At 38.1% G+C, this 14,991-nt stretch overlaps 1 protein-coding gene across 2 annotated transcripts in view; it reads right to left on the bottom strand.

Moving 5' to 3' along the window:
• Sp4 (Sp4 transcription factor) overlaps window positions 1-14,991 on the bottom strand; it is an 86,060-nt gene that overhangs the window by 23,854 nt on the left and 47,215 nt on the right. For both annotated transcript variants that reach the window (XM_042684932.1, XM_042684931.1), the window contains exon 4: window positions 2,791-3,019. In XM_042684932.1, the coding sequence (XP_042540866.1) occupies window positions 2,791-3,019 (229 nt within the window). The remainder of the gene's footprint in view (window positions 1-2,790; window positions 3,020-14,991) is intronic.

Raw genomic sequence — 14,991 nt, 5'->3', positions numbered from 1 at the left:
TACAGCTTTAAAAAAGGAATAGCAGGGAACTGAAACATGTTTTCCCTGAGGGGAGTAGAACTTAAAGGGCGGGGGCAGTGAGGAACAGATAAACACAGACAGGAATGGTGGGCAAATGAAATTATAATACTCAATGAATATATGTGAAAATGGAACCAGGTAACTTGAGAGGGTAGGTGGGATTGGGAGAGATAGAGAAGAATGATGGAACAATGACACTGATAAAAAACAAACAAACAAAAAAAAAACTAGGAAGTGGTGCTGTGGCTCAAGCCGTAGAGTGCTCGCCTTGAGCTGAAGAGCGCAGGGACAGTGCCCAAGCCGAGTTCAAGCCCCATGACCAACCAAAAAAAAAAAACAAAAACAAAAACTGACATGTTATGTGGTATATAGATAAAATGGAATTCTATGCCTCCATCAGAAAGAATGGCATTGCCCCATTTGTTAGGAAATGGAAAGACTTGGAAAAATTATATTAAGTAAAGTAAGCCACACCCCAAGAAATATAGGTCCCATGGTTTCTCTTATTTGCAATAACTAGTATATGTCTAGGACAAGCAGAAAAGATCAAAAGCTATGTATATAATATGAATATATAAGATGATGTTAAGTGAAATGAATCCAAGACAGGGGACCTAAGTGGTTTTTTCTTTCTTGCTATTGTTTCTAACATACTTATAATGTACTATGTGATTTTTTTTTGTTTCTTTTGTATGCTCTTTCCCCCATGGTATAACCCCTCTTTTCACTGTATTTGATTCCAGTGCCCTGCATCTTGTATATACACTTTTCTAATTTGGGGAGGGGAAGGGAAAAAACAAAATGCTTAAATAGGGTTACAGGTTGACCCATTGTAACAAGGAGATGTACAAGACACTATGTTGAAAATGAACTTTACAACTTGTGGGGGGAGGAGGAGAGGAGTTGGGGAGAAGGGTAGGGAAGGGATGGTAAGGGAAAAACAAAGGAGGAGGTAACAATGCTCAATAGGATACAGTTACTCATGTAACTGTAAGCCCTCTGTAGACTATTTTTTCAATAAAAAACATATTTTTTAAAAAATGACAGGTTAAATAGAAACCTCTTTGTACAATTAAAGATAACATAAATAAACAAATGAATACAATTTGAAAAAAGAAAGCTAAAAGGGAAATTTTTCAAGCAAGAACAATCCTTTTCAGAAGACCAACAAAGCCACTAACAAATGAGACACTTGTGTGGTTCTAGAGATAATATGAGGAAATAAGAGTTTACAATTCATGAAAGTCAAACAAATTTGTTCAAAATAAATATTACCAAGATGTGTTAACAAATAAAACACACCAAGAATAGTTCTGAATAAAGGCAAAGTCCAGGCCCATCTGCAGGTATTGTTCTGAGTTTAGGACACATAAAAAACTACAACAACTAAACAGTCTCAACAGAGATACAATGTAGTACAATAGTGATTTGTCCATGGTAGAATTATAGGATTTTTAAATTTTGTCTATGCTTTAATTTTTGCAATGAATAGATATTAATTTTTTCATAAGAAAACTGCAAATCTCAGAATGTTCATAATTCTAAGCCAGGTACAATGCCAAGTGACTATAGCTCTAGTCTAGCTACCTTTTGTAGGGAGAAGTGATGGGAATACTAAACCCAGGGTCTCAAATATGCTAGGTAAATGTTGTACCACTGAGGCAATGTCAGCCCAATACCAGCTAGACAGAAGACTGCCAAATTTGAGGCCAGCCTAGATACCACAGGCAATACAGCAAGACCTTGTCTCATTAAAAAAAAAAAAAGAAGACGTTACATGTACAAGGTGACAGAAAACAAAGATTAGTAACACTTATCTTTCTTAATAATATGAAGAAATGTTAAGATTTAAGTTTAAAAAGGAAGATACACATGCTGAGTGCCAGAGACTCCAGCCTGTAAGCTTAAACACTCAGGACACTTAAACTTCATAGTCTGAAGCCATCCCAGGCAGAAAAGTCCATGAGACTATCTATAAAATAACAAAATAACAAGCCTAACAGTAGTGTTGGAGGTATACTTTAAGTGGTATAGTGGCAGCCAAGTAAGCACAAGGTCTTGAATTCAAACCCTGGTACTGGAAAACATATATACATATGTGTATATGTATGTATATATGTGTGTACATGTATTTATGTATGCATATGTATGTATATACATATATACATACATAATATATACACATTGTTGAGACCTATGATTAGTTATACAAAAAATGTGTTTAAAAAGTTGTTTTTCAGTACAGATGTGCTGGTCCGTGGCTTAAAATTCATGGCCTGGGTACCAACTCTGAGCATTTTTGCTCAAGGATATCACTCTACCATTTGAACCATACCTCCACCTTGGCTTCTGTGGCATTAATTGGAGATACGTCTCAGAGTTTCTTGCTGGGCTGATTTTGAACCTTGATCCTCAGATTTCAGCCTGAATAGCTAGGACTACAGGCATGAGCCACCAGAATCTGAGTACTTTTAAAAACACCAAATTATATGCTTCAAATAGGTAAATGATGATATACGAATTAGTTTTATATCATAATTATGTTTAAAATGTGTAGCTAGTAAAATAAGTAAAAAAGAAATCCACTTCAAAAATGTAAAAAGCACAAATAGAGTACTCAAATCACTTCTGGAATAGCTCAACATAACTTCCTTCACAAAGTTATATTTTAACTTCAGGGCTAAAAAAGAATGAGGCATCAGTAATCAAAGTATGTAGAAAAAGACGTTATGGTTTCAAGAGAGGAAGAGTTGAAAACAGAGTATTTACCTTCCTTCTCCTTCCCTACAATTAGGACACGAACAAGCAACTCTTCGAAGCCTCTTGCCAGGTTGCACCTCTTGATCGGAAGTCTGCTGGCCTTGCTGCAAATGCACTTGCGTGAGTTGGTCAGGACTAACAGCACCTATCGTTGCATTAGCAATTCCTCCAACTGCCACCGTTACAGGAGCTATAGTAGCTTGCTGGACTTTCACTCCATCTTGTCCTTGCTGCTGACCTAACGAGGAAGGAAAAAACAGAACAGTGTAATGTTTTCTATTCTTATGAATAGACAAAACAAAATTCCATGTGGACAATTTAAAGGTAACAAACTTGTTCTAATGATAGGTGGAATATACAAAAGTAAACTTCCTAAAATGCACTATTCCTACTTTAGTAGCTTAGGTTGCCTCTTTCTCTACTTGATAAGACTATATAAAAGAAAAACATCAGTTTACTTGTGACTTGATTTTTCTCCATCTGGAAAATAAAATTCATGATACTTGCCACATACTTACCTCACTAAAGTGCTGTAAGTATGCATAAGAAATGAGACAGTGGGATTGAGGATGGAAATGTTACATAATATAAAGCATCATTACCATGTCTGCAGTAAATAATATATCTCATTTACAGCAATTAAAATGAAGGAGTCTAAAGGAAGCTAAACAAAAGATGACGTTGTATGGATATTTTTCATTTCTAAATATCTTTATTTATTTATTTTGGTCATGGATCTTGAACTCTGGACCTGGGCTCTGTCCCTGAGCTCTTCAGCTCAAGGCACTCTACCAACTGAGCCACAGCGCCACTTCATTTTCTGGTGGCTAACTGGAGATAAGACTCTCATGGATGTTCCTGCCCAGCCTGGCTTTAAAATGCGATCCTCAGATCTCAGCATCCTGAGTAGCTAGGATTACTAGCCACTGTCACCCAGCTAAATATCTTTATTTAAGCAAACATCTCTGAGTCATTCTTTTAGTATGCACATAGTTAAGTGTCTTATATTTTATTTTTTTGAAAGAGGGTCTCACTAGGCTGGCCGTTCAACTCTCAATCCAGTTACCTCAATATTCCTAGTTAAGAGTTTACAGATATGTATCGTCATACATGGTCTAAGTGGATTTTTATATGCAAAATTATCAATGACATTATAGGTAGCATTAGAAAAATAAAAGACATCTGGAATATTATATATAGCCTGTGTTTTATAGCATTCATCTCTCAGGTTAGTACATACTAGCCTGGCTTCTTTATTGAGGAATATGAGAAACTAATGTATAACTAAAAAAAATCCTGCATGGCATAATCGTATCTTAAAGTACAACTAGCTGTGCCTTACACTCACTCTTTTTCCCATACTTATCCCCCATAGGGTGTGTGAATATGAAGTAGGTGAATGGAATGAACAGAAAACATCAATTCATGAAGAAGTGTTCCTATCTCAGAGATTTGATATAAGAAATAAATAAATTAATATTTATTGATTCCATGACAAAGAACATACATGCTACATATTATTATCATTAGTACTACAAGGATAAAATATGCTACCAGAAATGCACGGGTGCAGGGTATAAAATAAAAGGGCTTGTTTTAAAACTGCATTTGGAACACTTAAAACATATGGAGCAAATAAGTAAAGACAGCAAAAATTACTAAGTAAGGAAATAGAACATACATTATTTTCTAAATAAAATTAAACCTCTTGTTTTCCTAGTCAAAGTAATCTCAACCTTCTCTATAAATCCACAGGACTCTGAACTTTTTGGTGCCACCTGTAGTTAAAATGAAATTACAGCCATCTACAGGAATTATTTTCATGATCTCCCCACTCCCAACATACAGATAGCAAAAATCTGTAGATGTTTAAGTCTCTTACATAAAATGGCATAATTATTTGCATATAAAATATACACAACATCCTCCCACTACTTTAAACAGCCTACATATGTACTACATGATAAATTCTGTTAGTTGTTATACTGTATTGCTAAAGGAATAATGACACAGTTTTCATCTGTAGTTGGTTAAATATGAGGATATACAACCTGCAAAATGTAAAAATATGTATCTTGTCATTGCTTTAGTAAAAACAGATATATTTCAGTTCTTTTATGAAAGTTTATATTTTTGTTCATCTTTGAGTTGGCATGATGTGATATCCAGGCAATGTAAATGATATCAGAAGTTGTGAATTCATAACTGTACACTTGGAAATCCTGTTTTCTCATCTCTAAAAGGAGTCACATTGAATTTGGTAAAATTTCTGTCCTCTACCTAATTTAAAGAGTTGTTTCTGAAGATCAAGTTGCTTCAATGCACCTTTGAGCACATATAAGTTTCAAATGTTACTTAAAAGATCAGTAAGTATGACCTTGGGTAAAGCAAATTATTCAAACCAGCTGGGTACCCAAAGCTCAGTGTTATACATACTCTCTCTATACTCAGTTCTGAATGAGCATTATAAAGTCTTTACAGTGTGATCCTTAGGGAGACCAAGTATTTTTCTAAGTTGGTAAGTATTCCTTACATCCTCACGTCATAAGGTATTTTCAATCATTTTTTTTCCAGCAATTGTTCACTCAATAGTTCATCTTCCCTTCCAAATTGCATTATTAACTTAACATGACCTATGCTGTGTTAAAGGGCTGCTTAAGGTTCTCTGATCCAACAGATTCCTCCCCACCCTTTGATCATTTCCTTAACTAACTCCAACCCTCTACATTATGAACACTTATTTTTTCAAGGTTAAATAATTTGACAAATTCTTCAATAAATAGAAGGAAAATTATATTTGAGTTTACATATTTAATCCTCACAGTGGTAACATCTTCACCTAGATGTCCCATGAACAGCTCAAATTCAATATACTAACATCCATTGATTTACATTGCTACTAATAAGCTATACTAAGACCTGAAAGTACTATTTAGATTCAGTTTTACCAAGCTCTCAGCCTGTACCATGTATTAGCCTTTTCCTTGATCATTGTTCCTGATATTCACCTGGCCCTAAAAAACTCAAGCCTGAATCTTCTTTATCTATCTCTGTATCACTACTTAAGTTTTGTCTCATTTGCCTTAAATTACCATGTTCTTTTTTTTTTCCTTATCCACTTCTGAGTGTGAAGTGCCATGAAAGCAGGATTTGCCATTCAATAAAGAAGTTTATGAATACAATGCATCTTGATCAAGGTCACACCTCTCATCCTCCCTCATCCCTCTCAATCTATCCCTTCCCTCAATTTTCTTAGTTTTGAAAAACATGCATCAAATTTTATAACTGCATTCTCTCTATCCTCCCTTCACCCTCTTGATCTCCCTCTCCATTCTTGAGCACTCATTTCCCTAGGGTTTATTTTGTTGGACTGTAAGATAGTCTTTCTAAGAAATTATACTGTTTTGAGCTCTCCCCTGAAGGTCATATGCTATGTACACTTGGATAGCACCCCAAAGTGTTTATAAATTAAGTCTGGGCAGGAAGCTTGGCTACATCCTCACTGATATACCAAACACATAATAAATAAATGAAAGCTCCCAAAAAAGGTCAAATATGATGGCTTAAGCCTATAATCCTACCTACTTGAAAGGGAGAGATGGGGGAAGAGGAGAAATTGAGAAGTGAGACCCAGGACAAAAAGAGTTAAACATAAATCCTGCTCAACCAAGAATTGAGACCCAGAGCACAAAGAAATTTACACAAGTCTAGCTCATCCAATGGGTGGGCCTGATGGATGGTACACATTATTACCTAGTTGCAGGGAAGTACAATGGCTGAATGCAGTGGTATACATCTGTCATCCCTAGAGATGTAGAAAGAGAGGAGCACAAGTAAGAAGATTATAGCTTAGGCTGGCCCAAGCATAAAGTGAGAACCTACCTCAAAAATAACTAAGGCCAACAGGGGCTAGAGGCATGTGTCAAGTGGCTGCCTGTCTGCCTGCCTAGGAAGTGCCAGGCTCTGAGTTCAATCCCTACTATCCCAAATAAATAAGTGAACAGATAAATAAAAACAAATAAATTATCTTCCAATCATTTTTATAAATGCTCATTTCCATAAATGCTATCCTTAAGATATTATTATTAACTCTACACAAAATCTTAATGTATTTTTTAAGCTATTATTCATTAAATCCAAGGACTTTGGAGTTAAAAGGTGCTTCTGCAGAGTAGTGCTTACATTTATGTTGTCTTTCTATTACCAAGAACACTACCCTAATCCTGGCCCTTGGTATTTCATGCCTTTCCCGGCTCAAACGTACCCTTCCAGAAAAGAACAAAAACATGCTGCTGCCAGAAAAATTAAGAAGTGCTGTTCTGATCACAGAGCTTCCATGCTCAAAAATTGTCAATGATTCCCCACTGAGTAAAGTCTGGAAGTCAAAGCACTCCACTACAAGGCCCAGTTCCTGGCTCACAGACTTCTCCTTAATGCCACATTCAATGTACATTTTCTCATGAGTATTACAACAATGCTTTGCTGTATCTGACATCCATCCCTCTTGAAACTCAACTCTGTTTGCTAACTTTCTACCTGCCCAGGAACCTGCTCACTGGTAGCTCATTCTCCCATCCCCTGGACCTCCCACTTTTAGTTTTTTTCTTTCTTTCTTTCTTTTTTTTCCAGGGCTGAGGACCGAACCCAGGGCCTTGAGCGCACCGGGCGGGCGCCTTTCCTCTGGGCTAAACCCCCAGCCCCTTGGACCTCCCACTTTTAAATACAACTCACATCTAAATTTTTGTAACATTCTTAAAGATTTATCTGGATTGACTTACTGTATTTCTAACCTCTCATTTTGTAGTCAAACTACTAAAATTAGGTGTCTATAACATCAGTCTGCTAAAAATCATGACAGGGTAATAATTTCCTTGTTGGTAAATCCAAAGATACTTTTTCATTGGATTTTCCTCCAACTCCCTCGAGCACTCCCTTGAGTAACTGCTAATCCCATTCTTCCTGAAATTCTCTTCTCACTGTGCCTCACTGATATTGCTCATATCAGTGTTTCTCCTCTTCCTTTGACCACTTCTTCTAAGAAGCCCTGGCCAATCTTTACTGCTCTGAAATTCCTACATTACTCTCCAGGGTGCTGACTTCTCATTTAAACCATCTTTGTGAGAGATCTCATCTACTATCATAACATGTATTGTCATGTACAGACAATGTCTCCCAAGTCTGTACCATCTGTTCAAATGTCTTTCAGGAGTGTCACATTCTTCTTGTCATGTGCCAGGGAATATTTCCATCCAGAATGCTCATAGGCAATCTAAGAACCACTCACTTTCTGAATCTAGGTCTTTCTCGACCAAATAAAAAATTTTAAAGTCCTTCTCAGTTCCTTTTCATCTCTTTCATCTCCCATAGCAATAGTAGCTATCATTTTATATCCACAGTAAGGTACTTTATTGGATATTTCACATGTATTACTTCATTAATTCCTCACTTCTCTATGGGCTAAGAATTATTGTCCTAATTCTATAATGGGGAAATAGAAAATCCTGAGAGGTCAGCAAAACACCCTAGGCTACATAACAGATATGACACAGCTGGGATTTGAACCCACATTTAGCCAAATCCAAATCTTTGTACCAGATATACTGATTATATTGATCAGTATGCCCCACTGCAACTACCTCTTCAAAATATCTCAAATATGTCATTCTCTCCTTTCCTATTGTTCATCAGTGTAGCTCCCTATCACTTTATGCCAGTTTTAGTACTTAAGTCTTCCATGTGTTCACAATGAAGTCAACATTTCCTAGCATAGTACATAAAGCTTTGTTAATGTAGCTATTGCTTACTTTGACAACTTCATCTCCTGGCATTCCTCTTCTACTCTTCCTATTCCATATCCAGTAAACTATTTCTTTTATGAGCTCGATTGAGTTTGGGACTTAAATATAATGAGTGGAATCTAACATATTCTTCTACCATCAAATTTTCATTTCTCTTTGTCAGGCAGAAGTCTATCATCATTTTATAGAACTTAATTCTTATGTCATCCCTTTGGGTCATCTTCCCAATAGATTTCATAAGATTATCTCTGAGTCACATCTATTCCCTATTCTCTCATAATGTGAATGATTAAACCATAATCATGATTATGATATTACCATGGATTATATAGTATAGCTATACAGTAAATGTATATTATAATTGCTTTTTGTCTATTTCAATTAAAAAATTGTGCTTCAAGAATTATATATGCAAAGAAAAAGTATGACTCCATTTATTTTCTATTTCTGAAAGCGTTTTGCCTGAGTTTGTTAGACATATAAATCAAGATTAGTTTATATGCTAGAATATGTAGTCACTGTGTTAAAATTGTGAGTAGAGGAATTTCTCCTAATTACTCCTTTTTAAAAATTATGCTGAATTGGATAAGCACCTTTTTTTCTGCAGGGGTCATTTGATATTTATAATATCATTCATGGACCATAAAAAATTATCAGTACAGGTAAACTGCCTTAAGCAGCCAATGAGAAACATGAAAAAAGCACAGATACCTGTCCAATCACATATCAAATAATTTAGAGGTCATTAGGTGGTACACAGGATGCAGGCCCATGCATGGACTAGAGAATAAAATCTTCATTGAGACCACAAATGGTTTTAATTCAATCAGGACTATGATAAACAACAAACAGAAAAGCTATTATATAGGGAAAATCGGTGGTTTGTGGGTATAGTGATACATTCAAAACCTGTTAGTAAAGATGTTAAAATACTTGTTATGTCAATTATAGTGCTGGTGAAAATGTGAAAAAAATTAATCATTATAGAAACAAATTATGTGTTTCTAGCTAAATGATACCAGAAAGTCTGATAGGAAAAAGCTGTTTGCTCTCTCGCTCTCTTCTGAAACTCTGGTCTCAAATCCCTCTCTGAATTCACTGAACCTATTTATGAAGTAATTTTTAAGCTGGGTGGGATGAGCCATGCCTTAATTCTAGCACTTGAGAGGCTAAGGAAGGAAGATTACTAGTTAAAGGCCAGTGTGATACACAGCATGACCTCTCCAAAAAACAAAAATAAAAAATAAAATTCAAAATAAAATTCAAAATTTCTTGCTATTATTAACTCCACATTATGGTGGGGCAAACTGTGGACGGACCTTCTTTCTCTTTCTTCTATGCTTCCTGGTGGTAGAAGTATTCCAAGCATCCCTCTGAACAGCAAAGCAATCTTTCTTATTCTTTTTGCTTGTTTTCTTTTTCTGAGTAAGGAAAGTGTGCTAGGTGTAATAGGACAGCTGCATGGCAGGCAGCAAGACATTAGACTGCGAATTACTTAACATCATCATTGGGCTGTTTAAAACAATAGCTGTTTTTTGCAAATTTTCCTTTAAAGGTAATAGAGCAGTAAAATCTGAGACTCAAATTTTTTACAGAATTTTATAACCCCTCTGTATGGTATTTTCACAATTTAAAATATATATAAAAAATGAAAATATATATATATATCGTAACTTATAAAACCTTTGCTTGACTATTAAACATTTAGGTTATTTCCAAACACTTATGATAAATAACATGACTATATAAATAGTGAGCAACTTAAACAAAAGTACTTTTATTTCTTATGTCCAAAGAATTGAGTCTTCAAAGTTAGGTTACTTGTTCAAATACATAAAGCATTTGCATATGCTTTATATAGATTATGGAATTACATGAATACATATGAGTACATTCATGAACATTTCCATTAGAAATAATAAGATACACATAAGAGAAATTCAGTGAGAGTTTTAAAACAGACCAAAAAAGAAAAATTTGATAGAGCTAGGGATGTAAATAAGTATAAAATGTTTGCCTAGACTGTGTAATATCTGGGTTTGATCTCAGTACTTCAACAAAGAGGCAGAGGAAGGGAAGAAGAGAGTAAGCAAGGGAAAAAGAAAGATGGAGACTGCCATAGAGAGCCAGAACTGTTATTTTCACTGTGGTTTAAAACATAAGTGATTCATGCTAATCTAATATTCTATACCTCCTAAAAATCTAAATCAACTCAGTAAGAGAAGAAGTAATAGGTCTATATAAAATAAAGAATTAGTTGGGTGCTGGTGGTGGCTAATGCCTTTAAATCCTACGTACTCAGGAAGCGGAGATCTGAGGATCATGGTTTGAAGTCAGGCAGATCAGGAAAGTCTGTGAAATTTTTATCTCCAAATAACCACTAAAAACTAGCCAACAGTGGAGCTGTGGATCAAGTGGTAGGGCACAAAAGCTCAGGCCCTGAGTTCAAGCCCTAGGATTGGGATACACACATGCCTGCATGCATGCATGGCTTAAAAGTAACAGGGCTTTAAAATATTTTGTTAAAAATATACAATGAGAATTCTAGAGAGTCAACCATTACACTTCAGCAAGATGAACAAACATAAGCTCAACATGAAAAAAATTAAGTTTGGGCAGTTCTCAAGATGGCGACGGGGCAGTAGGGAAACGCCACAGCTCTCTCCAACCAAAAAGAGAGTTCGAGTTCCAACCTTTAATCTCCCCAAGAGACCGACAACAACAAAAAGACGAACACTCAGAGAAAAACCAGAGGTGGAAAATAACAAAAAAAGAAAGAGAGGAAAAGAAGAATTTCAGAACAGAGAAGAGCGAAGACCCCTCCCCCAACCTTTACTGGCCGCGCGGCAGTGCGCCAAGCCGCCGGCCAGCCGGCCCGGCAGGGGCTGCCGGAGCCACAGAGACACAGGGGGCTGCTTGCAGATCACCAGGTACCGGATTGCAGAACAGCGGATCGCCAGGAACAGAGAAACCTACCAGCCGGGAGTCTCCAGGAGGATCCCACCCCACCCATCACTCTCCACCGGAGCGGAGAGGCTCCATCCCGCCAAAGCCGCCCGGCACCAGCAGCGCCACAAAGGGACCTGTCGCGATCGCAACGACCCGGCGGGGGGCCGCCCAACCCAGCCCGCAACCACCCCAACTGAACTCGGACTGCAACAACAACTGACGGACTGCAACAACAACTGACGACCTACAGGGTGAGTACCCATCAGGGGACAGGGAATCCATCAAGGGAGACCAGAGCTGGAGGGAATCCCCAGACCCTGACCTAGACTCCCTACCCCAACACCCGGACCACAGGACCCACTAAAACTGGGAACTGTTCGAGAGCCCCACCAGCCGGTGGAGCACACTCTGCTGGCCAGGCCAGAGCAAGAGCGCCCCGGGAAGGGAGCTTAAATGCTCAAGCCAGGAACAGTGCCCCTGGGTCAAGACTACCAACAGTAGAAGAAATTTGAACTGTGTCCTCCAGGCTGCATAACCAAGGTGGTATACACATTAGCACAGGCCTAACGAGCGCGCTCCAGGCTGGGGCCGGAACCAGGCCAGGGGACCGGCGCCTGAACAAAGCAAAAAGGGTCAGAAGTGGGGCTGTGGCTCAAATGGTAGGGTGCCAGCCCTGAGCTGAAGAGCTGAGGGACAGCACCCAAACCTAGAGTTCAAGCCCACAACCAGCCCAAAACAAACAAAAACACATCAGGAGCCCATAGCAGACTCCAGTATTTGGGAGAGTGCATCCAGAGCATCTGATCTTCCCAAGAGCACCCGCAGGAGCAAACACAAGCAGTCTAGGCTGCTCAACCCTTCCAAAGGCGGGAATTGCTACAGCAGAGAGCTGAGAATCCTAAGTGAATAGCAGCTGGAAATAGGCTCCCAACAGAATCCAGATCAGACACAGACTCTCTCTACCAATAGAGAATCAGCAACCAAGCAAAGACAGACACACCAAAACAAGATTGAAGAGCAGTCTCCTGAACCCCCATGCGAAAATCACAGAGAAAAATCACAAGGTTTACCACTACCCAGGACAGCAAGCTCACCTCAAAAGCCAGCAGCCACGCAGGGGAGAGCCCCAGTGGGAGCAAAGCAGGAATGGAAGACAAAAACTACATCCAAGGGTTGCTGGAGGCAATGACTCAAGAAATAAAGCGAGAAATGGATCAGAAATTGAAAGAGCACAAGGATGAACTATCAAAAGATATACAGGATATCAAACAAAAATTGGATGCAAAAATAGAAGCTGCACAAACCTCAGTAAGAAGTGAGATAAACGCCAAATTAGAGGTAATGCATACTGATATCACCTCATTGAGAGGTGAGATCAGTACTCTGAGAACCAACATTGAATCCATAAAGGGATCCATTTCCATCATGCAAACCACAATAGAAGCCACGGTCAACAGAGTGAATGAAATGGAAGGTAGAGTGTCAGATACAGAAGACAGAATACACCAACTGGACCAAAAAGTGACAGATATGGAAAAATCACTCAAATTAAACCAAAGGGAAATTCAAGAGCAAGCAGATAATGCTAAAAAATTTAACCTTCGCATAATCGGAGTGGACGAAGGTGAGGAATTCCAGAGCAAGGGAATGCAACACCTATTTAACAAGATAGTCAATGAAAATTTTCCCCACCTCAAAAACGATCATCTTAACTACATCACAAAAGCTTATCGAACACCCAACAAGCAAGATCCCAGGAGAAACACTTCTAGGCACATAATAGTAACAATGATGGATCTGAATAATAAGGAAACAATCCTGCATGCAGCAAAAATGAAGAAGGAGCTATACTACAACGGGAAAAAAATTAGAATCACTGCAGATCTCTCCACACAAACAATGAATGCAAGAAAAGCCTGGGAAAGCACCATACGAGCCCTGAGAGCCAATAACTGCCAACCCAGACTGATATACCCGGCAAAGCTAGCATTCACATTCGATGGAGAACTGAAAACTTTTAATAGCAAAGAAAAACTAAATGAATACATAAACATTAAGCCAGCATTACAAAGAATTCTAAGAGGGGGGACACAACCTGAAGAAAGCAACCAGGAACTGGGACCTGCCCCAAACAGGCATTACTCAAAGTCTAACTGAGCAAGCACAGGAGGAAAGGAAAGAAGAAAAACTTAGGAAAACGGAATGGCAGGGACAACAATGCATCTCTCTATACTTTCTCTTAATATAAATGGGCTGAATTCGCCAATTAAAAGAAAACGAACTGAGGACTGGATCAGAAAACAAGACCCATCCATCTGTTGCCTTCAGGAGACCCACCTCTCAGCCAAACATACAAACAAACTCAGAGTGAAGGGGTGGAAAAGGATCTACCAATCAAATTCCCCCAATAAGAAAGCAGGTGTAGCTATCCTGATATCTGACAAAATAAACTTTTCATTAAAATCAGTACAGAAAGACAAGGACGGACATTACATATTAATAAAGGGAACAATCCAAGAGGAGGATATAACCATCATCAACTTATATGCCCCAAATATCGGTGCACCCAGATATGTTAAACAAATGCTCTCAAACTTACAGAATAAAATAGATCCCAATACGATAATACTAGGAGACTTTAACACGCCACTCTCACCAAAGGACAGGTCTACCAACCAGAGGATTGGCAAAGAAGCTACCGAATTAAGTGAGGCCATACTTCAAGCGGAATTAACTGACATCTACCGAGTATTTCACCCTAAAACAACACAGTACACATTCTTCTCAGCAGCTCATGGAACTTTCTCCAAAATAGACCATATCATAGTTCATTCAAGGAACTTAAGCAAATACAAAGGGATCGACATAATCCCCTGTATCCTATCTGACCACAGTGGAATCAAGCTAGCTCTCAATAATAAAGCATACCGCAGAAATTTCTCTAATACATGGAAATTGAACAGCACACTCCTTAACAAGGCCTGGGTAACAGAAGAGATCAGAGAAGAAATAAAGCATTTCCTAGAACTCAATGAAAATGAAAACACCTCACAAAGAAACTTGTGGGACACAGCAAAAGCAGTCCTGAGGGGCAAATTTATTGCCCTCAGTGCCCACATCAAGAGAATGGAGACAGACCAAGTAAATAATCTCATGCTGCAACTAAAACAGCTAGAAAAACAAGAAAAAATGGGACCTAAAGCTACTAGACGAAGCCAGATAACCAAATTGAGAGCAGAGATTAACCAATTAGAAAATCAGAAAACCATAACCAAAATAAACCAAACAAAAAGCTGGTTCTTTGAAAAAATAAACAAAATTGATGGCCCGTTGGCAAGATTAATTAAAAAAAGAAGAGAGGAAACCCATATTAATAGGATTAGGGATGCCACGGGAAACATCACAACACGTACCCAAGATATCCAAACAATTCTAACAGACTACTTTCAAAAGCTATACTCTC

Source organism: Dipodomys spectabilis, unplaced genomic scaffold (genome assembly GCF_019054845.1).
Source record: "Dipodomys spectabilis isolate Male_0828 unplaced genomic scaffold, ASM1905484v1 ptg000092l, whole genome shotgun sequence".
Taxonomy (NCBI): Eukaryota; Metazoa; Chordata; class Mammalia; order Rodentia; family Heteromyidae; genus Dipodomys; species Dipodomys spectabilis.
Note: the sequence above shows the minus strand (reverse complement) of the source record. Positions and strands in the feature narration are given on the sequence as shown.